The 26780-nt window shown below is 45.2% G+C and overlaps 1 protein-coding gene across 3 annotated transcripts in view; it reads left to right on the top strand.

Annotated features, from left to right (window-relative positions):
- The window catches only part of LOC137332073 (ganglioside GM2 activator-like), a 35125-nt gene extending 12402 nt beyond the window's left edge, over nucleotides 1-22723 (top strand). Inside the window, exons 2-7 of one of the 3 annotated variants that reach the window (XM_067995795.1) lie at nucleotides 3324-3458; nucleotides 7094-7186; nucleotides 16527-16688; nucleotides 17657-17839; nucleotides 21990-22160; nucleotides 22280-22723. In XM_067995795.1, the coding sequence (XP_067851896.1) occupies nucleotides 3366-3458; nucleotides 7094-7186; nucleotides 16527-16688; nucleotides 17657-17839; nucleotides 21990-22145 (687 nt within the window). In that variant the 5' untranslated portion in view covers nucleotides 3324-3365 and the 3' untranslated portion in view covers nucleotides 22146-22160; nucleotides 22280-22723. Of the gene's footprint in view, nucleotides 1-3323; nucleotides 3459-7093; nucleotides 7187-16526; nucleotides 16689-17656; nucleotides 17840-21989 lie in introns of all 3 variants that reach the window. The other 2 variants (XM_067995794.1, XM_067995796.1) reach the window with 2 other exon arrangements.
- Nucleotides 22724-26780: the final 4057 nt, after the last annotated feature.

The following is a 26780-nucleotide window of genomic DNA, read 5'->3' as shown; positions in this document are numbered from 1 at the left end:
ATTGCCTTGGCAACGGGCAGTTGCAGGGGCAGTCTGTAAACACCATGTTTTATTGTTCAATATGTATAAATGCGTAGGCTTCAAGGAGATCTTGAAACATTTGCCTGAGGAAGGAGAAAATCTCCGAAAGCTTGTGAATTTAAAATAAAATTGCTGGACTATAACTTGGTGTTGTAAAATTGTTTACAATTGTCAACCCCAGTCCATCACCGGCATCTCCACATCATGACTACCATCGACACCACAAACTGCCGGCTCACAGTGGAAAGGATATCCAAGAAGATCGCGCATTTAGACACAGACATCAAGTTTTTACAGAGCTGCAAGAAAGCAGACAAGATCCCGAAAGGACTCCAGATCACGAACCCACTCAAGTCCACATACAACTCGGATTACGCTGAGAGACTCTGCCGCCGTACCTCTCGCACACTCCGCAACCATCTCATACACCAACTCTACAGCAGACGCCACAACCTCGAAACCAAGATAGAGTCCATACTCTCAACCTGTACTCAGGACACAGCAGACCAGCTACGTTATACCGCCAAACAGACGAGGCAACGGAACTACGCTGCCTACATGAAAACCAAGAGCAGGAAGCTTGAGAAACTCGGCATCACCACCAGCAACGACCAAGCTTCCCCTGGTACCACGGTTGCAACCACAGGGAAGTCTATTGTCAATTTATCCGACCACACCCTTCAACCAGACGAAATCGAAGTTCTCAGCCGAGGGCTCAATTTCTGCCCCACTACCAAAATGGACCCCACTAGTCTCGCGGCGGACACAGAGGAATTCATCAGGAGAATGAGGCTCCGGGAATTCTACCACAAACCCCAAGATTTCAGCAGCGAACCCAATGAGACAATCGACGATCCGGAACAGCAGACAGAGGGATCCGCGGTACAGCAACCGAAGAGGAAAGAGTCAAACTGGACTCCTCCGGAGGGTCGCTGCCCTCAGCTGGACATGTATGCTCAAGCTGTCAGGAAATGCGTCAATGCCAGATTCATCAGCCGCACTCAGAAGACAGTCCAGAATGTCACCCGAGCACAACGCAACGCCATCAACGCTCTCAAGACCAACCGCAACATCGTCATCAAACCAGCGGACAAAGGAGGAGCCATAGTCATACAGAACAGAACAGACTATTGCAAAGAAGCATACCGACAACTGGACAACCAGGAACACTACAGACGGTTACCCGCAGATCCGACCAAAGAACACACCCACCAGCTCAACAAACTGATCAAGACCTTCGATCCAGACCTTCAAAGCATCCTACGCATTCTCATCCCACGTAATCCCCGCGTGGGAGACTTCTACTGCCTCCCAAAGATACACAAAGCCAACACACCCGGACGTCCCATCGTATCAGGCAACGGAACCCTGTGTGAGAACCTCTCTGGATACATCGAGGGCATCCTGAAACCCATCGTACAGGGAACCCCCAGCTTCTGTCGTGACACTACAGACTTCCTACAAAAACTCAGTACCCACGGACCAGTTGAACCAGGAACACTTCTCACCACGATGGACGTCTCGGCACTATACACCAGTATCCCCCACGATGACGGCATCGCTGCGACAGCATCAATACTCAACACCAACAACAGCCAATCTCCGGAAGCCATCCTACAACTCATCCGCTTCATCCTGGATCACAATGTCTTCACCTTCGATAACCAGTTCTTTACCCAAACACACGGAACAGCCATGGGGACCAAATTCGCACCCCAATACGCCAACATTTTCATGCACAAGTTCGAGCAGGACTTCTTCACTGCACAAGACCTCCAACCAACACTATACACCAGATACATCGACGACATTTTCTTTCTATGGACCCACGGCAAGGAATCACTAAAGAGACTACACGATAACATCAACAAGTTCCATCCCACCATCAAGCTCACCATGGACTACTCCTCAGAATCAGTTTCTTTCTTGGACACACGAATCTCCATCAAAGACGGGCACCTCAGCACCTCACTCTACCGCAAGCCCACGGACAACCTCACGATGCTCCACTTTTCCAGCTTCCACCCTAACCACGTCAAAGAGGCCATCCCCTATGGACAGGCCCTGCGAATACACAGGGTCTGCTCAGACGAGGAGGAACGCGATGGACACCTACAGACGCTGAAAGACGCCCTAGTAAGAACGGGATATGACGCTCGACTCATCGATCGACAGTTCCGACGGGCCACAGCAAAAAATCGCATAGACCTCCTCAGGAGACTAACACGGGACGCAACCAACAGAGTACCCTTTGTCGTCCAGTACTTCCCCGGAGCGGAGAAACTACGCCATGTTCTCCGCAGCCTTCAACATGTCATCAATGAGGACAAACACCTCGCTATGGCCATCCCCACACCTCCACTACTCGCCTTTAAACAGCCACCCAACCTCAAACAGACCATCGTTCGCAGCAAACTACCTAGCTTTCAAGAGAACAGCGTCCACGACGCCACACAACCCTGCCACGGTAACCTCTGCAAGACATGCCAGATCATCGACACAGATACCACCATCACACGAGATGACACCACCCACCAGGTGCATGGTTCATACTCCTGTGACTCAGCCAACGTTGTCTACCTCATACGTTGCAGGAAAGGATGCCCCAGAGCATGGTACATTGGCGAGACCATGCAGACGCTGCGACAACGGATGAACGGACACCGCGCAACAATCGCCAAACAGGAGGGTTCCCTCCCAGTCGGGGAACACTTCAACAGTCATGGACATTCATCCACCGACCTTCGGGTAAGCGTACTCCAAGGCGGCCTTCGAGACACACGACAACGCAAAATTGTCGAGCAGAAATTGATAGCCAAGTTCCGCACCCATGAGGACGGCCTCAACCGGGATCTTGGGTTCATGTCACGCTACACGTTACCCCACCAGCGAACAAATGTTATCTGTTTTTAATATAATGGGTCATTTGCTGGCTCTCTCTGCCTTCCGGATGTTTCTGCCTCTCTCTGTGTTTTTTTTTCTCTGTTTTTTTTTCCCTGTTTGTTTTTTTGTTGAATGTGTATTCGGAGGTTCTGCAGGTAACACCTCTCTGTCTGAACACGGTGATTGCCTTGGCAACGGGCAGTTGCAGGGGCAGTCTGTAAACACCATGTTTTATTGTTCAATATGTATAAATGCGTAGGCTTCAAGGAGATCTTGAAACATTTGCCTGAGGAAGGAGAAAATCTCCGAAAGCTTGTGAATTTAAAATAAAATTGCTGGACTATAACTTGGTGTTGTAAAATTGTTTACAATTGTCAACCCCAGTCCATCACCGGCATCTCCACATCATATATATTTTGAGCAAAGCTCCGATACCGGGAGCAGTTTAACACAAAAAAAACATGTCGCCACTCGGATTCCTCGCTTATTATATCTGTTTCGGGACAGTGCAGGCGAGCCTGTCTCAGGAGTGGAGTCGTGATACTGGGCGAGTGGTGAGTGTTGCTGCCATTGGGCAGGAAAAACGAATACTGTGTGTATTACCTTAATGCTGGTTCTTTTAACAGGCGGGGGTGGGGGGGAATAAAAGTGGGTTCCCCCTTAAAACTGAGAAAGTAAGTGGGGTTCACTTTCAACCCAGTTGTAAAACTGGGATTGCGGATTGGCCACCCGTCACAGAAACCGCCCAATTTCCAGCTCCATCCAACATCCATTAGCACCGTTTGACATGGGATGGGCAATAAATGCGCCTCTCGATGATGTCACTCCCTCTTGCTGGATATCAACCAGTGTGCTATCTTTTGCAGCTCTTCTTGCTGGATGAAATTCTTGCTGTATCTATTAAATCCATGAAAGTCATGCTATGCCGATTGTTTGTCTGATGAGTCCTGCATCAATAAGTTTAATGAAAGCCTTTCTCCACTGTGTATTTGTTTTGGGGATCCTCCATCAGTAAAAATCCATGTGATTCGTGCAGTGCCAGTTGACTGTTTTGTGAATTCTCCATCACCACAATCTTTGAATTTTAGCCTGCGATGCCCTTTCAGTTTGTCATTGGTGCAGTGACCGTTGAATCTACATATCGGTGGCATCAATGTTCAGCTGAAGCACCACAGTGCGACAGGTCACGACACTATAACATGAGCCTAGACACATCTTTTTCCTTCCTCTCACTTCTGCCCTCCCTTGGAAGTGTTGCCATAAAAATATGGGCCCCTTTGGCATCGCTGAGAGCTTCTGGGATTGCCAGGCGGAAAACACATCCGTCCTTAGAGTCCCTGAAAGTATCAGTGGATGGCACCCTCTCTTCTGTTTATCTTCTGTTTACCCACTGCTACTCTCACATGCCTTTCCTCTATCTGCACTTAGGTCAAACTGCAACACACCATGGCAGTTGCCTGTTATCAATGAGCGGAATAAACTGACCTTGAGCTGGATGTGAGGGGTGATTCTGCCTACTGGCGGGATTTAGAGTCTGGGCTGAGAATGTATGCTCCGAAAGAAAGAAGAACTTGCATTTATGTAGCACTTTTCACAACCTCAGGACGTCCTAAAGCATTTTACAGCCAATTAAGTACTTTTTTAGTCACCATTGTAATGTAAGAAACGTGGCAACCAATTTGTGCATAGCAAGTTTCCACAAGCAGCATTGAAATAATGACCAGGTAATCTGTTTTAGTGGTGTTGGTAGAGGGATAAATATTGGTTAAGACACTGGGGAGAACTCCCCTGCTCCTCTTTGAAATAGTGCCATGAGATCTTTTACGTCCATATATGAGGGCAGACGGGGCCACGGTTTAACGTCTCATTTGAAAGATGGCATCTCCAACAGTGCAGCACTCCCTCAGTACTGCACTGAAGTGTCAGCCTGGATTATGTGCTCAAATCTCAAGCAACCCCACCTGCCCCATCCTCTTCTGTTGCTGGAGGCTAATTTCGCCAACCTTCTTTCCATCCCATTCACCTCACCCAGTACTGCCCCCTGTGTGAGATAATAGCATAGTAATGCTTTAAGCAGGATAAACCATTGGTTCATTCTATCTACCCTTCCAAACCTCTCATCAGGTTCTATACACAGGTTCTAGTACCTTGATCCTATTTACTAATAGGAATTCGTCAATTTTTAAAACCTTTACTGGCTTTTGTTCCACCCCTCCCCTTTTTTGCTGGTCATATATTCCACATCTTTATCAACCTCTTACTAAAAAAGAATTGTCTTAAGTTTCCAATTTTTTGAAACTCTGAACTTTCAATTGTCTCCCATAGTCCTCGAATCCTGTGCCTGACACAAGGGGGGTAATTTTAACTGCCAAGAACGGGTGGATTGGGGGCCGGTGAGCTGTAACAATAGTGGATTTTTGGAGCAGGACCGCATCCCGGCCCCAACGTGCCCACTTCTGGGTTTGACCCAGGCGCGTTTGGATGCGCACGCGCAGCAGACACCTAGAAGTCCAGCCCCACTTATAGCCGACGGGCCGATACTTAAAGGGGCAATGTACATCATTGCGATAATTGGGGTGCTTAATTTTTTGAGTATTGTAAAACTAAAACAACTTTAACCTTACCTGCTTCGATTTCCCTTCACTTCCAATTCACGTCAGGTGAAAGCAGGCGGGAAGGGCCGGATCCAGGAGATGAATGTTTTTATTGCACTGCTTGTGTGTCAGGAGGAGCAAGAATGCTTCTTCCAGGCTCAACAAGCTCACTTGACCGACAGGACACCCCAAACGGCCAATCTCCCCCCGGTCCCCCCCCCCCACCCATCCCCGTCCCTCATGCTGGACCACCTCATGTTGCTGGACACACCCCTGCCACGGTGGACCACCCACCCCTTCTCCAATCTCTTCTCCCGAACTGCGACCAACCTCTGATGTCTGCAATCTCCACCCGACCTCCGATCTCCTCTCGGCATCAGCACCCCCCCCCCCCACCCAGATCTCCATCGGCATTCCCCCCCCCCCCACCCCACTACCCCGACCCCGATCTCCTCCCGGTATCAACCCCCCCCCCCCCAACCATTGACCTCCACGGCCCACGATCCCATCCTCCCTCTTCTCCGATCCCTGGCCTTCCTGCCCGACAGCGTGCCAGCTTGTCAATCAGGTTGGCTGCCGAGTTCAAAGCCTGGAAGTAAAATTTATTGCCCCCATGAAGATCGTGACCTGCCAACTTAACTTCCGGGTTTTATATCCGATTATCTTCCCCCACCCCCGCTCCCTTCCCGGCTCCATACTAAAATCATGCTCAAGAACTTTCCTGGATCTAATTTTTGCACATCCCTGAAAATTTTTTAAGATGTCTTTAAAGTTCCAGGCTGGACAATCTCTCCTCATAATTCCTCCTTCCAAGTTTAGGAATTAGCCTCGTAATCTTCATCCCTCCAATAGCTCTATATCCTTTCCATAAAACGGACACTAAAACGGGATATATATTCCAGGTGTGGCCTCGTGAAGGCAGGGTACAACTTCCAAGTTCTCTCTCTCTTATCCCATCCCCTCTCTTGTACCCATTATGGAATATATTTTCTATCCAATGCTGTTCCTGTAGGAGGACATAGCGTGCTTGCACTACTTCTCTCTGCATTTTTTAACACAGGTGTCATACCCCCAATATCCATGTCCCATACCCCTCTCCTATCCTTTCCTTTTTTCCTAGGCATTATCATTGTGGTTTCAGTTTTGTGTTCTGTTTTATGATTACATTGTTCTAAAATGGATGTTATTGTGCTTACTTAGTATACTGGCCGGAAGCTCCCAGGAATTCTGTACCTACCGTGCTTGGCATTGTTGTATAATGGTTTCAGTTCTTGCACAGTTTTCCCTTTCTTCAAAATTGATTACCTGATATTGCTTACTTTTATTAGATATTCTAACTTTTATCTTAGTTATTACTTTTTTCTGATTAGAATAAAATCCTATTTGTTCATCTGTGTTGCCATCTATTGCGGCAATTTCTGTAAGTAATATTTGATTCCTGATTGGCTGCAAAGCAAGTCTCTGCAAATGGATTATAATATTAAAAGTTGACCTCGTTATATCAGTGAAAGGCCAAATCTTGAAATGTTTTTGGCTTGACACAGAGACCCAAAGCATCCAATGCTTTGCCTTGCTTTTCCTAACTTTTCCCGCAGAGCGGCAGTGGACCTGAGAGTAGAAGACTGAGATTGTGGAATAAAAGCAGCAGCAGACCTGCAAAAAGAGACAACTACTGTGCGACATCACAGGTGAGGCAGGAGAGTCCGAGAGGTGAGCAGAGTATAAAAGGGGAGGCCTAGAGCGGGAAGAGAGTCTAAGAGTCTAAGGCAAGTCATGGCAGCACAGCTCGCACCCGTGATATGCTCCTCCTGCACTATGTGGGAAGTCATGGACACTACCAGTGTCCCTGGCGACCATGTGTGCAGGAAGTGTGTCCAGCTGCAGCTACTGGCTAACCGTCTTTCGGAGCTGGAGCTGCGGGTGGAATCACTGTGGAGCATCCGCGATGCTGAGACTATCGTGGATAGCACGTTCAGTGAGGTGGTCACACCGCAGGTAAAGAATACGCAGGCAGAAAGGAAATGGGTGACCGCCAGGCAGAGTAAAAGGACTAGGCAGGTAGAGCAGGAGTCCCCTGGGGCCATCTCCCTCTCAAACAGATATTCTGCTTTGGATACTGTTGGGGGAGATGGCTCATCAGGGGAAAGCAGCAAGAGCCAGGTTCGGGGCACCACGGGTGGCTCTGCTGCACAGGAGGGGAGGAAGAAGAGTGGCAGGGCTATAGTGATAGGGGATCCAATTGTAAGGGGAACAGATAGGCGTTTCTGCGGCCGCAAACGTGATGGTATGTTGCCTCCCTGGTGCTAGGGTCAAGGATGTCACGGAGCGGCTGCAGGGCATTCTGGAGGGGGAGGGTGAACAGCCAGTAGTCGTGGTCCATATTGCTACCAACGACATAGGTAAGAAAAGGGATGAGATCCTGCAAGGTGAATTTAAGGAGTTAGGAGATAAATTAAAAAGCAGGACTTCAAAGGTAATGATCTCAGGATTACTACCGGTGCCACGTGCTAGTGAGAATAGGAACAGGAGAATAGACAGGATGAATGCATGGCTGCAGGGATGGTGTAGGAGGGAGGGATTTAGAATCCTGGGACATTGGGACCGGTTCTGGGGAAGGTGGGACCTGTACAAGCGTGACGGGTTACACCCGAGCAGGACCAGGACAAATGTCCTCGCGGGGGTGTTTGCTAGTGCTGTTGGGGAAGGTTTAAACTAGAGTGGCAGGGGGATGGGAACCTGAGCGGGGAGTCAGAAGGGAATAAAGTTGAGAGCAGCAAGAGAGGGGAAGACCCAGGGGAAATCTACAATACAAATAGTACAAACAGTTGTTCAAGAACAAGTGAAAGGGAAAAGCATAGAGCAGCGGAAAGAAAGTGTACTTTAGGCACTTTAGGTACTTTAGGCACGACAGATAAAATGAAAACTAGAAGGCGTAAGGCGATTAACCCAGCATCAAAGCTGTGGCAGGGGGTTGGGAACCTGAGCAGGGAGACGGAGGAAAGCGTATCAGGAAGGGACAGAAGGTATGGAGTAAAAGGTAAAGTGTTAAAAAAGGAACAAGCAGGAACTAAGTGTCACAAAACATATTTGAAAGTTCTTTATCTGAATGCACGTAGCATTCGTAACAAAATGGACGAGTTAACGGCACAAATAACGACGTATGGGTATGATCTTGTGGCCATTACAGAAACATGGCTACAGGGTGACAACGACTGGGAATTAAATATGCCAGGGTATTTAACAATCAAGAAGGACAGGCAGGAAGGAAGGGGAGGTGGGGTGGCTATGTTAATAAGGGAAGGAATCACTGTAATACAGAGAAAAGATATTGGGACAAAGGATCAGGATAATGAAACAGTTTGGGTAGAGATAAGGAATAATAAGGGGCAAAAAACACTTGTGGGCGTAGTATATAGGCCTCCTAATAGTTGCAACTCTGCTGGAAGAAGTATTAATCAGGAAATAGTCGGGGCATGTAATAAGGGAACAGCTATAATTATGAGTGATTTTAACTATCATATTAACTGGACAAATCAAATTGGGCAGGGTAGCCTTGAGGAAGAGTTTATTGAGTGTATTAGGGATGGATTTCTTGAGCAGTATGTAACTGAACCTACAAGGGGGCAAGCAACCTTGGACCTGGTCCTGTGTAATGAGCCAGGATTAATTAATAATGTCCTAGTTAAGGATCCCCTTGGAATGAGTGACCATAACATGGTTACATTCCATATCCAATTAGAGGGTGAGAAGGTTGGTTCTCAAACAAGCGTACTGAGCTTGAATAAAGGAGACTATGATGGTATGAGAGCGAAATTGATTAAAGTGGACTGGAAAAAGAGATTAAAGGGTAAGACGGTACATGAGCAGTGGTGTTCATTTAAGGAATTATTTTACAACTTTCAAAAAATATATATTCCACTGAGGAAAAAAGGGTGGAAAAGAAATGACAGCCATCCATGGCTAAGTAAAGAAATTTAGGACAGTATCTGACTAAAAACAAGGACATATAAGGTAGCCAAACTTAGTGGGAGGATAGAAGATTGGGAAGTCTTCAAAAGACAGCAAAAAGTAACGAAAGGATTGATTAAGAAAGGGAAGATAGATTATGAAAATAAATTAGCAAAAAATATAAAAACAGATAGCAAGAGTTTCTACAGTTATATAAAAAGAAAAAGGGTGGCTAAGGCAAACATAGGTCGCTTAGAGGATGAGACCGGGAAATTAATGGTGGGAAACATGGAGATGGCAAAAATGCTGAACAAATATTTTGTTTCAGTCTTTACGGTAGAGGACACTAAGGATATCCCAACACTGGACAAACATGGGGCTCTAGGGGGGGAGGAGCTAAATACGATTAAAATCACTAAGGAATTGGTACTCAGTAAATTAATGGGACTCAAGGCGGATAAATCCCCTGGACCTGATGGCTTACATCCTAGGGTCTTTTTTTTATTCGTTCACGGGATGTGGGCGTCGCTGGCAAGGCCGGCATTTATTGCCCATCCCTAATTGCCCTCGAGAAGGTGGTGGTGAGCCACCTTCTTGAACCGCTGCAGTCCGTGTGGTGACGGTTCTCCCACAGTGCTGTTAGGAAGGGAGTTCCAGGATTTTGACCCAGCGACAATGAAGGAACGGCAATATATTTCCAAGTCGGGATGGTGTGTGACTTGGAGGGAACATGCAGGTGGTGTTGTTCCCATGCGCCTGCTGCCCTTGTCCTTCTAGGTGGTAGAGGTCGCGGGTTTGGGAGGTGCTGTCGAAGAAGCCTTGGCGAGTTGCTGCAGTGCATCCTGTGGATGGTGCACACTGCAGCCACAGTGTGCCGGTGGTGAAGGGAGTGAATGTTTAGGGTGGTGGATGGGGTGCCAATCAAGCGGGCTGCTTTATCTTGGATGGTGTCGAGCTTCTTGAGTGTTGTTGGAGCTGCACTCATCCAGGCAAGTGGAGAGTATTCCATCACACTCCTGACTTGTGCCTTGTAGATGGTGGAAAGGCTTTGGGGAGTCAGGAGGTGAGTCACTCGCCGCAGAATACCCAGCCTCTGACCTGCTCTCGTAGCCACAGTATTTATATGGCTGGTCCAGTTAAGTTTCTGGTCAATGGTGACCCCCAGGATGTTGATGGTGGGGGATTCGGCGATGGTAATGCCGTTGAATGTCAAGGGGAGGTGGTTAGACTCTCTCTTGTTGGAGATGGTCATTGCCTGGCACTTATCTGGCGCGAATGTTACTTGCCACTTATCAGCCCAAGCCTGGATGTTGTCCAGGTCTTGCTGCACGCAGGCTCGGACTGCTTCATTATCTGAGGGGTTGCTAATGGAACTGAACACTGTGCAGTCATCAGCGAACATCCCCATTTCTGACCTTATGATGGAGGGAAGGTCATTGATGAAGCAGCTGAAGATGGTTGGGCCTAGGACACTGCCCTGAGGAACTCCTGCAGCAATGCCCTGGGGCTGAGATGATTGGCCTCCAACAACCACTACCATCTTCCTTTGTGCTAGGTATGACTCCAGCCACTGGAGAGTTTTCCCCCTGATTCCCATTGACTTCAATTTTACTAGGGTTCCTTGGTGCCACACTCGGTCAAATGCTGCCTTGATGTCAAGGGCAGTCACTCTCACCTCACCTCTGGAATTCAGCTCTTTTGTCCATGTTTGGACCAAGGCTGTAATGAGGTCTGGAGCCGAGTGGTCCTGGCGGAACCCAAACTGAGCATCGGTGAGCAGGTTATTGGTGAGTAAGTGCTGCTTGATAGCACTGTCGACGACACCTTCCATCACTTTGCTGATGATTGAGAGTAGACTGATGGGGCGGTAATTGGCCGGATTGGATTTGTCCTGCTTTTTGTGGACAGGACATACCTGGGCAATTTTCCACATTGTCGGGTGGATGCCAAAGTTGTAGCTGTACTGGAACAGCTTGGCTGGAGGCGCAGCTAGTTCTGGAGCACAAGTCTTCAGCACTACAGCTGGGATGTTGTCGGGGCCCATAGCCTTTGCTGTATGCAGTGCACTCAGCCGTTTCTTGATATCACGTGGAGTGAATCGAATTGGCTGAAGACTGGCTTCCGTGATGGTGGGGATATCGGGAGGAGGCTGAGATGGATTATCCACTCGGCACTTCTGGCTGAAGATGGTTGCAAATGCTTCAGCCTTGTCTTTTGCACTCACGTGCTGGACTCCGCCATCATTGAGAATGGGGATGTTTGCAGAGCCTCCTCCTCCCGTTAGTTGTTTAATTGTCCACCACCATTCACGACTGGATGTGGCAGGACTGCAGAGCTTTGATCTGATCCGTTCGTTGTGGAATCGCTTAGCTCTGTCTATAGCATGTTGCTTCCGCTGTTTAGCATGCATGTAGTCCTGAGTTGTAGCTTCACCAGGTTGGCACCTCATTTTTAGGTACGCCTGGTGCTGCTCCTGGCATGCTCTTCTACACTCCTCATTGAACCAGGGTTGATCCCCTGGCTTGTTGGTAATGGTAGAGTGAGGAATATGCCGGGCCATGAGGTTACAGATTGTGCCGGAATACAATTCTGCTGCTGCTGATGGCCCACAGCGCCTCATGGATGTCCAGTTTTGAGGGAAGTGGCAGTAGGGATTGTGGATGCTTTGGTAATAATTTTCCAAAATTCTCTGGACTCGGCAAAGGTCCCGGCAGATTGGAAAACTGCCAATGTAACACCCTTATTTAAAAAGGGTAGTTGGCAGAAGGCTGGAAATTATAGACCAGTTAGCTTAACATCTGTGGTGGGTAAAATTTTGGAGTCTATTATTAAGGAGACAGTAGCAGAACATTTGGATAAACATAATTTAATAGGACAAAGTCAGCATGGCTTTACAAAGGGGAAGTCATGTCTGACAAATTTGCTTGAGTTCTTTGAGGATATAACATACAGGGTGGATAAAGGGGAACCAGTGGACGTAATGTATTTGGACTTCCAGAAGGCATTCGACAAGATGCCACATAAAAGATTATTGCTCAAGATAAAGAATCACTGGATTGGGGGTAATATTCTGGCATGGGTGGAGGATTGGTTATCTAACAGGAAGCAGAGAGTTGGGATAAATGGTACATTCTCGGACTGGCAACCTGTAGCCAGTGGTGTTCCGCAGGGGTCGATGCTGGGTCCCCAACTCTTTACAATCTATATTAATGATTTGGAGGAGGGGACCGAGTGTAACATATCAAAGTTTGCAGATGATACAAAGATGGGAGGGAAAGTAGAGAGTGAGGAGGACATAAAAAACCTACAAGGGGATATAGACAGGCTGGGTGAGTGGGCGGAGATTTGGCAGATGCAATACAATATTGGAAAATGTGAGGTTATGCACTTTGGCAGGAAAAATCGGAGAGCAAGTTATTATCTTAATGGCGAGAAACTGGAAAGTACTGCAGTACAAAGGGATCTAGGGGTCCGAGTGCAAGAAAATCAAAAAGTTAGTTTGCAGGTGCAGCAGGTGATCAAGAAGGCCAATGGAATGTTGGCTTTTATTGCTAGGGGGATAGAATATAAAAACAGGGAGGTATTGCTGCAGTTATATAAGGTATTGGTGAGACCGCACCTGGAATACTGCATACAGTTTTGGTCTCCATACTTAAGAAAAGACATACTTGCTCTCGAGGCAGTACAAAGAAGGTTCACTCGGTTAATCCCGGGGATGAGGGGGTGGACATATGAGGAGAGGTTGAGTAGATTGGGACTCTACTCATTGGAGTTCAGAAGAATGAGAGGCGATCTTATTGAGACATATAAGATTGTGAAGGGGCTTGATCGGGTGGATGCGGTAAGGATGTTCCCAAGGATGGGTGAAACTAGAACTAGGCGGCATAATCTTAGAATAAGGGGCTGCTCTTTCAAAACTGAGATGAGGAGAAACTTCTTCACTCAGAGGGTAGTAGGTCTGTGGAATTTGCTGCCCCAGGAAGCTGTGGAAGCTACATCATTAAATAAATTTAAAACAGAAATAGACAGTTTCCTAGAAGTAAAGGGAATTAGGGGTTACGGGGAGCGGGCAGGAAATTGGACATGAATTTAGATTTGAGGTTAGGATCAGATCAGCCATGATCTTATTGAATGGCGGAGCAGGCTCGAGGGGCCGATTGGCCTACTCCTGCTCCTATTTCTTATGTTCTTATGTTCTTATGAGCCACTTTAGTGGCTTATAGAAGTTGATGCACCAAAATGATTACGTGATTGGTGGTAGCCCAAAGGTTAAGCTTCTTGGGTGATTAATTCTTACTCTTGCCTCAATTTACAAATTGGATGCATTTTTCTTCATTCAAGTTACTTTGTCAGGGTTTGAATCAGTCCCTTTTTGTATTAGATTTTCTTGGTTTTCTTTGGTCAACCATTAATGAGTATTTTAGTTGCTTACAATGGCAGATAGGATGCCAAAGAGATTAAACAGAAAAGTCCTATTGCAGTAGCATGCTACCACCTGCATGCCAGTTCTTGCTGGGCCCTCACAGTAATTGACTCATCCACTTGCTCACAAGCTGCAAAGAGAGTGGGTGGATCATGAATGTATTTCCTGCTACTCATACAGGAGTTGCTGGTGGATCATGTTTTGCCACTTGATTTGATTATAGGTTAGACTATTCCAGTTCTAAATGCTAGTGTGGTAAGTGAAATTTTGCAATTCAATTTTAGCATTGCTTGTTCAATTTGGAACAGATCCTTTTTTTGTGTCTGTTTTTAGGCCCCCTTTTATAAGAAGGGAAGGTTAAGCTGTGTTTTATTTTTTAAAAACCAAAATCAAAGTCAAATAATAATTTTATTATATTGATCGAGGCTACATTCCAATCCCTGCGGGGAACAAATCCTGAGTTGTTAGGGTGGTTGAATCTCTTATTTATATACAGCCGAGAGAGCTGTATATAAATGAGAACAAGAACACGAGAGAAAGGGTGAAATTAAAGGATCGAACTCCTGGATGGATTATGTTATCATCCATGTAAGGAGGGAATTCTAATTAACAAGTGTTGAATGTAAATATGATGTATAAGCAGGAGTCCTATAATAACAATGGCCCCAAAATTGCATCACTAACTTTGTAGTAACTTCGACAGAAGCCCAAAGAAACAGCTTAAATGAAGTAAGAGGAGGCTCATGTGGAACATAAATGCTGGCGAAGGCCAACTGGGCCGAATGGCCTGTTTTTGTGCTGTAAGTTCTATGTAGATGGCCATTTACCTGATTTTTTTCTGTGGGTTCAGCCGATCTCTCTGACAAAGTTACAATGCGATTTTGGGAGAACCTACGCAGAATTTCCAGGCAGAGATGCTTGGTGGAAAAAGGAAAATTGCTAATTAGTTTAATATTTTCTTAAGTTTTGGGTTTTTGGTTGTCATTATAAAAACTCATCCTCTTACCTGATGAAACAGTCTGCATATTTGATCATTGTAGGTAAGGCCTGCTTTATTGATTTTCTTCCTAGAAAAGTATTATAATTTATATTAGTTTTGTTCATTACATTGTAGTGTAGCTGACTCAATGAAATTACTTTTGAGGATGAATAAAAATTGTTTGTAACTACGCGACTAACTTCCATGCCTAAGTTTGGGGGAGAGAGAGAGAGAGAGAGAGAGAGGCCATAAAAAAGAAAGAACTCGCATTTATGTAGCACCTTTCACATCCTCGGGAATCCCAAAATGCTTCACACCCAATGAAATAGGTTTGAAGTGTAGCCATTGTTGTAATGTAGGCAAACACAGCAGACAATTTGCGCACAGCAAGGTCCCACAAAGAGTAATGAGATAAATGACCAGATAATCAGTTTTAGTGATGTTGGTTGAGGGATAAATGTTGGCTAGGACACCGGGGAGAACTCCCCTGCTCTTCTTATCACACTGTATTATGTGCTCAAGTGTCTGGCCTGGGGCTTGAACTCACGACTTTCTGACTCAGAGGTGAGAGAACTACAAATACTTAAAGGGAGGAAAGATGAAAAACACAGAAATTTAAGGCATAGTGCTAGTGTTTTCAAACTGGGCTTTTTTTGCTGTCAAATTCTGGTTTACGTGAAAGTTACATTAAGACACTATGGCCTACTCCAGAGACTTGAACACAAGATTAGGCCGACACTCCAGTGCAGTACTGGGGAGTACTGTCCTGTTGGAGATGCTGTCTTTTGGATGTTAAGGTCCCGTCTGCCCTCTCAGGATGTAAAAGATCCCATGGCACTATTCGAAGAAGAGCAGGGGAGTTCTCCCCTGGTGTCCTGGCCAATATTTATCCCTCAATCAACATCACTAAAATAAATTATCTGGTCATTATCGTTGTTTGTGGGATTTTGCTGTGCAGAATATTGGCCGTTGTGTTTCCTACATTGCAACAGTGATTACACTTCAAAAGTACTTTGGATGTAAAGCTTTTTGGGATGTCCTGAGGTTGTGAAAGTGCTATATAAATGCCATTCTTTCTTTCTCTATGGGGTGCAAGCCCAAAAATAGTGCACAGAGGAATGTGGTATGAGCATGCTAAGCATTCATAAAGAAAAAGCAATCTTGCACTTATATCAGCCATTCACCTCCTCAAGATGTCCCAATGTGTTTTACAACTGGTGGATTCTTTTTCAAGTGCAGTCACTGTGATTATGTAGGTAAATGTCCGATTTTCAGACAGCAAGGACCCATGAACAGTAAATGAGTAACCCTATTTTTCATGGTGTTGGGTAAGGGATGAATGTTGGTCAGGACAACTCTCTGCTCTTTTTCCTCCAAGAACAACAGATGGCACCTCCAACAATTTAATGCTCCCTCAGTACTGCAATAAAGTATTAGCCTAGCTTATGTGCTCTCTTGAACCCACAACCTTCTGACTCAAGGCCCAAGTGTTACTAACTAACACAAGATCATACCTGGACTTCACTGAAAATATGGCTCTTTATCTCTTTCTCCATCTGTATCTCTCTTTCTATCTATGTGACTCTCTGCCTCCTTTTTTTCTCTGTCTATACCTTGTGCTCTTTCTGATGCAAAAACATTTTAGTCCTTTTCCAATGATTTGTTTTGCATTTTACAGATTTTAAACGTTGGAACATTTTCCTGGGATAACTGTGGAGGTGGGAAAGATCCTGGCATAATTAAGAATCTTTCCATTCAACCAGACCCAGTTAACATTCCAGGAATTCTTCAAGCCAGGGCTGTGGCCACTACTTCGGTCAACCTCGTCGTACCACTGAAGGTATCTCTAATTCTTCATCCTATAGTATTCTCCATCTTTGCTTCTCTATCATCACTTGTCTTTTACTGATTCTTTGTCACAGTTAGCATTTCGTTGTTTCTCTTTCATGGCTTCTGTATTATTGCTTCTCTTAACAATCATCTATCACTCCCTCCTTTTCACTTCTTCTATATCACTGTATTAATTATCCTGCTTTAACATCTGATGTACAACACATTCCATAATGCATAGTATAGGACATGCTCTGTCACACATGGCTGATTTAGAACATGCTCCATCGTAAGCCCAATGTAGAGCGCACTTTATCACACGTACCTAATGTAGAACGCACTGTATAATGCTTGGCGGTTGCTAAGGCAACAATATTGTTTCGATTGAAATATGTGGGAAAAGCAGAATTGCCCAAAGCATCAGCATTTCATTCGCTTGACAAGAATGAACCTTACTTCCCACAGATTTACACAAACAAAATTTATTATGCTGTGATGTTCTGAAATGTAGTTTCGTACAAATCAATTTATTGTACAGAGATCATGAGAGATGCTGGAATCTGTTGGACTGTTATTTTGGTTGGGGAATGTTTGTCTTGAAGTAAAACAGCCATAAAATCTTTTTAAAGGATTAGCTTAAATACTCATGATATTTTCAAACAAAACTTCAGAAAGCTCATAGAACCACAAATAATTCCGTATTGATAGTTTGAGTCAGATTGTTTGAGTGATGTCCTGGGATTTTTTTTATATACGTTCATGGGATGTGGGCGTCGCTGGCAAGGCCAGCATTTATTGCCCATCCCTAATTGCCCTTGAGAAGGTGGTGATGAGCCGTGCCTTGAACCGCTGCAGTCCGTGTGGTGAAGGTTCTCCCGCAGTGCTGTTAGGTAGGGAGTTCCAGGATTTTAATCCATAGTAGGGATAGCAGGGAGCAGCTCATCCTGAGCAGTAAACCTTTTTCTTTACCAAATACAGGTTGATTTAACATTGAAGAAAGAAGTTGCTGGAATTTGGGTAAAGATTCCCTGTGTTGGTCAAATAGGAAGTTGCAAGTATGATGATGTCTGTCGACTGCTTAACCTGGCAATCCCACCAGGACAAGAGTGCCCTGAGCCATTGTTCACATATGGAATTCCCTGTCACTGCCCTTTCAAAGCGGTAAGACCCACCTATTCCTCTATCACAAGCATTCGAATGAGAACTTGTATGTCTTGTTTACCAGTGCTCACATCACAGGATCACGCTGAATACAAGCACCAGGAAGATGCTAGGATAATTTTTAGTGAAGGTTGTGAGTTACCGGTTTTATTCAAGATTACAGGGAAAAAACAGGGGAATCAGACTATTTGGATAGCTCTTTCAAAGAGCCGGCACAGACACGATAGGCCAAATGGCCTCCTGTGCTGTATGATTCTATGAATATCGAATGCTGCTATTGTTATCTGTCTGACTAACTGACTTTTATGTTTATATGTCTGGCTGTACCTACATTTGGGAGGTAATTTTAACCCCCAAGAATGGGTGGGTTGGGGGCAGGTGGGAGGTTAAAATAACAGCTTTTAGGAGCAGGGCCGCATCTCGGCTCCAACTCACCCACTTCTGGGTTTAACCCAGGCAGGTCTGCATGCGTGTGCACAACAGACACCAGGAAGTCCTGACCCCACATAAAGCCGGCGGGCTGATGCTTAAATGGGGCAACGTACCTCATTGAAATACTTGGGATACTTAATTCTTTGTGAATTGGAAAACTTAAATGAATTTAACTGTATCTGTTCGGGTTACCCATCGCTTCCGATTCAGGTCAGATGAAAGCAGACGGGAAGGGCTGGATCCATGAGGTGACTTTTATTGCACTGCTTGTGGGCCCAGAAGAGCAGGAGTCCTTCTTCCAGGCCCAACAAGTTCACCTGTCCAACAGGACCACTGCAATCGGCTGCCTATCCCCCAAGATGATGACCCCCTCCCCCCCACCACCATGGTGAATCCCCCTCCCAGATAGTTGCTCCCCACCTATCTCCGACTCTTCACGCGACCTCCGCTCTCCAAGTCCCGGCATCGGCCCCGCCCCCCCCACGATCTCCACCTCCCGGCCCCTCTGATATCCTCCCCGGCCCATCGGAAGGCCGGGAAGGAAGTTTTAGAAACGTAGAAAGCTATGTTGAAATTTAAGAGAACTTTAACTCTGGGAGCAGTTCCAGCAGAGTGAGAGAGTTATTGGCAGCTACATTTATGATCATGATCTAGTAAATTCAGATGGAAAATTCATATACATGGACACTGTGTGGTGACAGCATTGGGCTTGGCTGGGATGCACCCCATGGTAGAATATCCAGTTAAAATCTGCCATAAAAACGGCCACTTGTGTACAGTGATAGAGAATATTTGTTGTCTGTGGATTTGTACCACACCACAAGTCAGCATCTTCAGAAAGGAGGGGAAGAAATAATAGGGAGGGGGTTAAATATGTGACCGTTTTTTAAAAAAAAAGTCTTTAACAAACATATACTTCATGAAAGCTGCTGTACAATTTGTCACGAGATGTTGACGTCTCGGAGAAATCGCACTAGGCTTTGTCTAGCAGAATCTGAAACAGGGAGAGGAGGTGAAGCGATAAAGTCGTCATTTTTTGTGTTTGCCCTTCTCGGGGGACAGGTTGTTTCATCTGTCCAGGTCAGTGTAAATGCTGCAGCAGAGTGGTTTGGTGGTGTGGGATTTATTTTTGCACAGGTCAGTGAATTTGGGGATTACTGGTGTCAGCCATGGCTCAGTGGCAGCACTCTTGCCTCTGAGTCACAAGGTCATGGGTTCAGGTTCCCCCTCCAGCAACTTGAGCACACAACATAGAAACATAGAAAATAGGAGCAAGAGTAGGCCATTCAGCCCTTCGGGCCTGCTCCGCCATTCAAAATGATCATGGCTGATCGTCTAACTCAGTACACTGTTCCCGCTTTTTCCCCCATGTCCCGTGATCCCTTTAGCATTAAGAAATATATCGACCTCCTTCTTGAATATATCTAATGACTTGGCCTCCACTGCCTTCTGTGGTAGAGAATTCCACAGGCTCACCGCCCTCTGAGTGACGAAATTTCTCCTCATCTCGGTTCTAAATGGCATACCCCGTATCCTGAGACTGTGACCCCTGGATCTGGACTCCCCAGCCATCGGGAACATCCTCCCTGCATCTAGTCTGTTTAGTCCTGTTAGAATTTTATATGTTTCGATGAGATCACCTCTCATTCTTCTAAACTCCAGTGAATATAGGCTTAGTCGACCCAATCTCTCCTCATTAGTCAGTCCTGCCATCCCAGGAATCAGTCTGGCAAACCTTCGTTGCACTCCCTCCATGGCAAGGACATCCTTCCTCAGATAAGGAGACCAAAACTGCACATAATACTCCAGATGTGGTCTCACCAAGGCCCTGTATAACTGCAGTAAGACATCCCTGCTCCTGTACTGAAATCCTCTTGCAATGAAGGCCAACATACCATTCGCCTTCCTAACTGCTTGCTGCACCTGAATGCTCGCTTTCAGCGACTAGTATACAAGGACACCCAGGCCTCGTTGCACCTCCCCTTTCTATCATCATTCAGATAATAATCTGCTTTTCTGTTTTTACAACCAAAGTGGATAACCTCACATTTATCCATGTTATACTACATCTGCCATGTTCTTGCCCACTCATCCAACTTGTCTAAATCTCATTGGAGCCTTTTTGCATCCTCCTCACAGCTCACATTCCACCCCAGCTTTGTGTCGTCTGCAAACTTGGAAATGTTACATTTAGTTCCCTCATCCAAATCATTGGTATATATTGTGAATATCTGGGGCCCAAGCACTGATCCCTGCGATACCCCACTCGTCACTGCCTGCCACCCTGAAAAAGACCCGTTTATTCCTACTCTCTGATTCCTGTCTGTCAACCAATTCTCAATCCATGCCAGTATATTCCCCCCAATCCCATGTGCTTTAATTTTGCACACTAACCTCTTGTGTGGGACCTTATCAAAAGCCTTCTGAAAATCCAAATACACCACATCCACTGGTTCTACTCTACTAGATACATCCTCAAAAAACTCCAGTAGATTTGTTAAGCATGATTTCCCTTTCATAAACCCATGCTGACTTTGTCCAATCCCGTTATTGCCTTCCAAGTGTTCTGTTATCACATCCTTTATAATAGACTCTGGCATTTTCCCCACTACTGATGTTAGGCTAACTGGTTTGTAATTCCCTGTTTTTTCTCTCCTTCCTTTTTTAAATAGTGGGGTTACATTTGCCACCCTCCAATCTGTAGGAACTGTTCGAGTCAATAGAATTTTGGAAGATGATCACCAATGCATCCACTATTTCCAGGGCCACTTCCTTTAGTACTCTGGGATGTGGATTATCAGGCCCTGGGGATTTGTCAGCCTTTAGCCCCATTAATTTCCCTAGCACTATTTTTTTTTTACTAATACTAGTTTCCTTCAGTTCCTCCCTCTCACTAGACCCTTGGTTCCTTAACATTTCTGGGAGGTTATTTGTGTCCTCCTTTGTGAAGACAGAACCAAAGTATGTGTTTAATTGTTCTGCCATGGTGTAGAAGGGAGGGATTTAGATTCCTGGGACATTGGGACCGGTTCTGGGGAAGGTGGAACCTGTACAAGCGGGACGGGTTACACCCGAGCAGGACCGGGACCGATGTCCTCGCAGAACCAAGGCTGACACTTCAGTACAGTACTGAGGAAGCGCCGTGCTGTTGGAGGTGCCGTCCTTCGGATGAGACGTTAAACCGAGGCCCCGTCTGCTTTCTCAGGTGAAAGATCCCACAGCGAAGAAGAGCAGGGGAATTCTCCCTGGTGACCTGGCCAATATTTATCCTTCAACCAACACCTAACGCAGATTATCTGGTCATTTATTTCATTGCTCTTTGTGGGATCTTGTAGTGAATAAATTGGCTGCCATGTTTCCTACATTACAACAGTGACTACACTTCAAAAGTGCTTTTGAGATGTCCCAAGGTCTTGAAAGGCACTATATAAATGCAATTCTTTCTTGCTGTTTTCCTTTACTATTACCCCGAGGTATTTGAACTTTGGTGACTTTGTCCAGTCTGGTGGTCAGACTCATGGGCAGTATTTTGTAGTCGCTGTTAAATGTGGATATGGACCTGTAGGATGAGCAATTGATGGAATCTTTGCTTTTTTTTGCGTAATAGTGTGATTGATGCTGTCTAGAAAATATCTAAAAGTGCAGTCCGGCAGTTTGAATTAGAAAGAAGGAAATGTACACATTTTTGCCCTTAACGTATTTCCTTATTGGTTTACAGGGTGACTACTCTCTACCAGAAACCAGTTTTTACATCCCCCCAGTGGAACTGCCATACTGGCTGACCAATGGGAATTACAAAGCCAATGCCGTGATGATGAACGGGAATCGGGAAGTGGCTTGTGTCGATCTCTCTTTCGCTATGAAAACTACGTAAAGCTTAGTGAGAAAGGTTAAAGAGCCCTGGGATCATTGAAGCTGTTTTTTTCTCTTTCAGAATTTACTGCTCAACTTCTGAAGTGTGGGGCATTGATCAGTAACATTGTTGATACCTTTATCTTTGTGTTTCAGTTTCACTTTTATACTAACGGGGGATAATATGAAAAACCCTGAAGAGGCCGATAAAAACCTGTTTTAGCACTGCCGATCAGCACAGTTTCCAATTTCTCTTGCTTAATTGCTTTTTTCAATCCTCCATTTCTCAGATCGAAAACTTTTAGAATGGAGTAGTGTCCAAGTGTGTTTTTTTTTAAAGTGCATACTTGGTAGAAATTTGGAAAGTTAAGAAAAAACTAACTTAAAAAATACCTTTCGTTAAATCTAAATCAAAGAGTCGATGATGAAGTAATTATTCCTCCTAAGCTCCAAATTCGGCTTCCTTGCTTCCTCGCTGTGTTGACCCTATGACTCATCACCCGATGTCCTAATCTAACTCATTCTTTCTCCGGTGAATGGTGTGGAAGGAGGAAGCCTCCGAAAGCTCGTGGAATTTAAAATAAATTTGTTGGACTATAACTTGGTGTTGTGAAATTGTTTACAATTGTCAACCCCAGTCCATCACCGGCATCTCCACATCATTCTTTCTCAGCATTGCACATCCCAAAACCTTACCTACTGCGCCAGTCACAAAGTGTTGGTCATTGATCCTCTGAACGTCTTTCTCTTGTTCCTCCTGAATTCCAACTATGCTGTCCTCTGTGCTGTTCCTCCTCCCTATTCCTACTGTTCAGCTTATATTTTTTATGTTTTATGTGTGTGTGTGTGTGTGTGTGTGTATAACAAACAAACACCAAGAATAAAATAGAGGAAAAAATGCCACTGTTTTCACTCCTGCATCTACATGGATCTATGAATGCTCAGAACTGGAAAAGACCATTGTGGTGCATCTGGCTGATCCCAGTGTCTTGGAAATATCACATCCCATCATACTCCTCCAGCAGCTGAGTTTTGAACAAGTTGGAGATAGGAACAGGAGTAGGCCATTCAGCCCCTCGTGCCTGCTCCGCCGTTTGATAAGATCATGGCTGATCTGTGATCTAACTCCATATACCCGCCTTTGGCCCATATCCCTTAATACCTTTGATAAGGGGCCAGCAAGGAGAACTTTGGAGGATTTAAGTCTCGAGGTGACAAAATTGTGCATAAAGGCTGCAACAACAATGGTGATGAAGCAGAGGCATAGACAGAAAATGCTGTGGAAGTGGAAGTAAGTAGTTTCGGTAATGGATAGAATATGGCATTTGAAGCTCAACCATGGGTTGAATAGAACACCAAGATTTCACATGGCCTGGTTCAGCCTGAGCTAATGGCTGGAGAGCAGGATGGAATCTGTGGCAGGGGGCAGAACTAATGGTGGGGCCTGAAAACAATGGCTTCAGTCTTCCTGATGCTCAGTTGGAGGAAATTTTGACTCATTCAACATTAATGTCAGAAAAGCAGTCTTAAAGCTCAGGGGTCAAGGAAAGTGGTGGAGAGATGGAGCTGCATGTCATCATAGCTCTGTCGTAGACCAGTACTAAACCTGCACAATGCTGGACCGCAAAGGAAGTCACCACGCAGAGCTGGGTACCTCCTGAGAATAAGTCACATATAGTATTACCCACAATTGGTTTCAAGGTGTAAAACATTTTAGTTGTAGAGTGTTCATATTAAAGATTTTTAGGCATGTGTATTTTAAGTAGGTGTTTTTATATTTGCTCTTGGGATGTGGGATGTGGGTGACACTGGCTAGACTGCATTTAATGCCTATCCCTAGTTGCCCTCAGAAGGTGGTGATGGGCTTTCTTCTTGAACCGCTGTAATCTTTGTGGCGATGGTGGTCCTGCAATCGTGTTAAGTAGGAAATTCTAGGATTTTGACCCAGCGACGATGAAGGAACGTCGATATACGTCCAAGTCAGGATGGTGTGTGACTTGGAGGGGAACTTGGAGGATGGTGTTGCCACAACATTGTTGTTCTTGGTGGTAGTGGTCACGGGGGAGGGAGCTGCTGTCAAAATAACTTTAGTGAGATACTGTAGTGCATCCTCTCGGTAATAGCCACGGAACGCCAGTGATGAAAGGGTGGAAATTGAGTCCAGAGGCAGGTTTATGAAATAAGTAACATGAGCATAGTTAAGGGAGTTCCGGTGATATTATCCAGTCAGCTGCCTGAAGTGAATGGACTCTGGACTCAGCTTTAATTTCTACTTTTAACTTTTCCCAATGAACTAAAGAAACCAGGAAAATATACAAGATACAGCTTCTCCCACAGGATGCTGCAAAGGAAAAACCACAAGGAAGTAGAAAATTGCCCTCAAACCCCAAATGCCGATCCAGAGCATGCCACTTCACCCATACCACCCACGGATGCCACCTCCTCAACCAAGCGAGCTTATGGCTCCTGGCACCAACCATTAAAAACCCAGTGGTGTTCCTAATGGTGCCTCCCAAGTCAGCCCTGCATGCAAGCCAGAAAGACAGTGATCAGTATCACAGCTGATCTGCTGGCTTCTGTCCAAGTAGATGGGAAATTGCATTTGGTGTTGGGAGGGGAAATTGACTGGAATGTAATCCTGCCTGCCCACCCACTGGTTGTGGCTGCTTCCTGTGTTTCCACTGTGATCCAAAACAGGAGTCCCACAATGAAAGACATGAACCCTACTGCTTCAACGTGCTCACCTTTTAGGTCCCACTAGCAGCTCCAGTGTCCAGCAGCTCCAGTAAGCATTTCCCTAGACCACCAGGAATCCTGATCCTCGAAGGGCTTTACGTGCTACGCACCCCCACTCTGAGGTGACAGCAACATAAGTGCTGCTCTCAACAATTTCCTCTTTGTCCACTCAGAGAGGGCAAAGAGAGGACAAGACCCATGTGCTGGCTAAAGTTGAATTTTACCCCCAATGAGTTTGTGGCAAATAGGAGTTCAATCACAATTCAAATTATAAGAAGGTTGATATATTTTTATATCTATTTATAGGATACGGCTAGTCACTTGAAATTTGGTTGCTGCTAAATTGTTTTTACACATTCTAAAAGGCAAACATGGCAGTCTGGTATGCAAAATGTTCTTTAACAATCTGCTATTATTTAATCTTTACTTTTAATAAACCTTCTTAGTTTCTAGCCTAACTTGCATGGTCCAACAGAGTATTTATTTTATTGCTATTTAAAGATTAGCAGAACACATGGGTGCTTATCTCTACGCAGTGAGCTAAGTTCAGTAACAAAGCTTTCTGTTTGACTTCTGGACCACATCATAGTACCAGCAATTATGTATATATGGCCACAATCCATTTTGTGGGGAGAAGGACTTGTTTACGGGAATCGTCTTTGAAACTCAACACGAGAAATATCCGAGTAAAGCCTAAAAAAAAAGGTGCCTGAGACAACAGCAAGCTGAGCTGAACCCTGGCCAAATTTTCAGCTTCAAAGTCATTTAAATAATTCTGGAGAGCTCCCCAGCATCTCCTCAGGAATCAGTCTGCGGGTTGGGGCAGAGTTTGGCTGCTCTGTGATCATTTCCATAGGGTTTATGGCCATTTAAATTTTAACTGGACCCTCTGCTGCCCACAGCAACGTTGGATGCCAAGAATGAACAAGCATCCCTTGCGGTCAGAATTGCTAGAATGCAAATGACATAAATTATGCCGAATGACTTTTTTCTATCATTTACATAACATTTCATTATTTGAGTCCAAATATTCAATGCCCCTTCCAACAGTTTTGTCTGGAGATCTTGGAATTGGATCCAAGTAGAGATCCGACAGAATGGCACGCAAGGAATGCTCCATCGCATTCAGCTGGACTTAAGCCAGCACCCAGAAAATCTAGACTGAAATCTTCCCCACGCCCATTTTTCACCTTGAAGATTTTCTTCCTCGCAAAAGGTAGGTACAAAACATACATTGCAGTAGGCATTTTGCAAAGCTATTGCTTGAAGATATGAACCCCTGAGTTATTGAAAATGTTTAACCAGAATAACTCAAAGAAATAGCACTGCTCATTTCATCTGTGATCAAGAGAAAGCAGCCATTTGAAGGAGATGGGGGTTACCCCAGTGGGTTTAGTCTGCACTGTGGAGGATGGTAGACACTGGGAGGGAGTACCTCCAAAAAAAATTATACCTTCCCCAATTTAATATTCTGACAGCAACTGATTGAAACTCTACTTGTGTGAAATCGTATTAGTACTGTAAATTCCTAGGAAATGAAATCTTGAGAAATTGGAACAGGGTTGTGCAAAGGGTTAGCTGGCCTTTTACCCTTGGACCTGGGTTTGAATCCAGCCCAGACTGGTGGACAAAAAGTTTTACCTATCTGTTCACAGTGAGGGTCCAATGCGGAATGAATTTGAACAGTCTAAAGCCAGTTTCTACTGATTATGTGCCCACAACACAAAATTTGGCTTAAATTGGCAATCTCAGTCAGAGAGATTCCAGGATGATTGGCGTGAGCAATGAAAAATTCATGGTGGTACAGTAGGTACTGCCCTTCTGAGATTAGGGCTGAGGAACATTGTTGCGCAAGTGTAGAGAGAACTTTATGATGCAACTAACTGTGCTAGGCCTAAACTGAGAACTGCTGGATGCTGAC

This window comes from Heptranchias perlo, chromosome 14 (assembly GCF_035084215.1).
Source record: "Heptranchias perlo isolate sHepPer1 chromosome 14, sHepPer1.hap1, whole genome shotgun sequence".
Lineage (NCBI taxonomy): Eukaryota > Metazoa > Chordata > Chondrichthyes > Hexanchiformes > Hexanchidae > Heptranchias > Heptranchias perlo.
The sequence above is the reverse complement of the archived record's forward strand: the minus strand, read 5'-3'. Positions and strand labels throughout refer to the sequence as shown.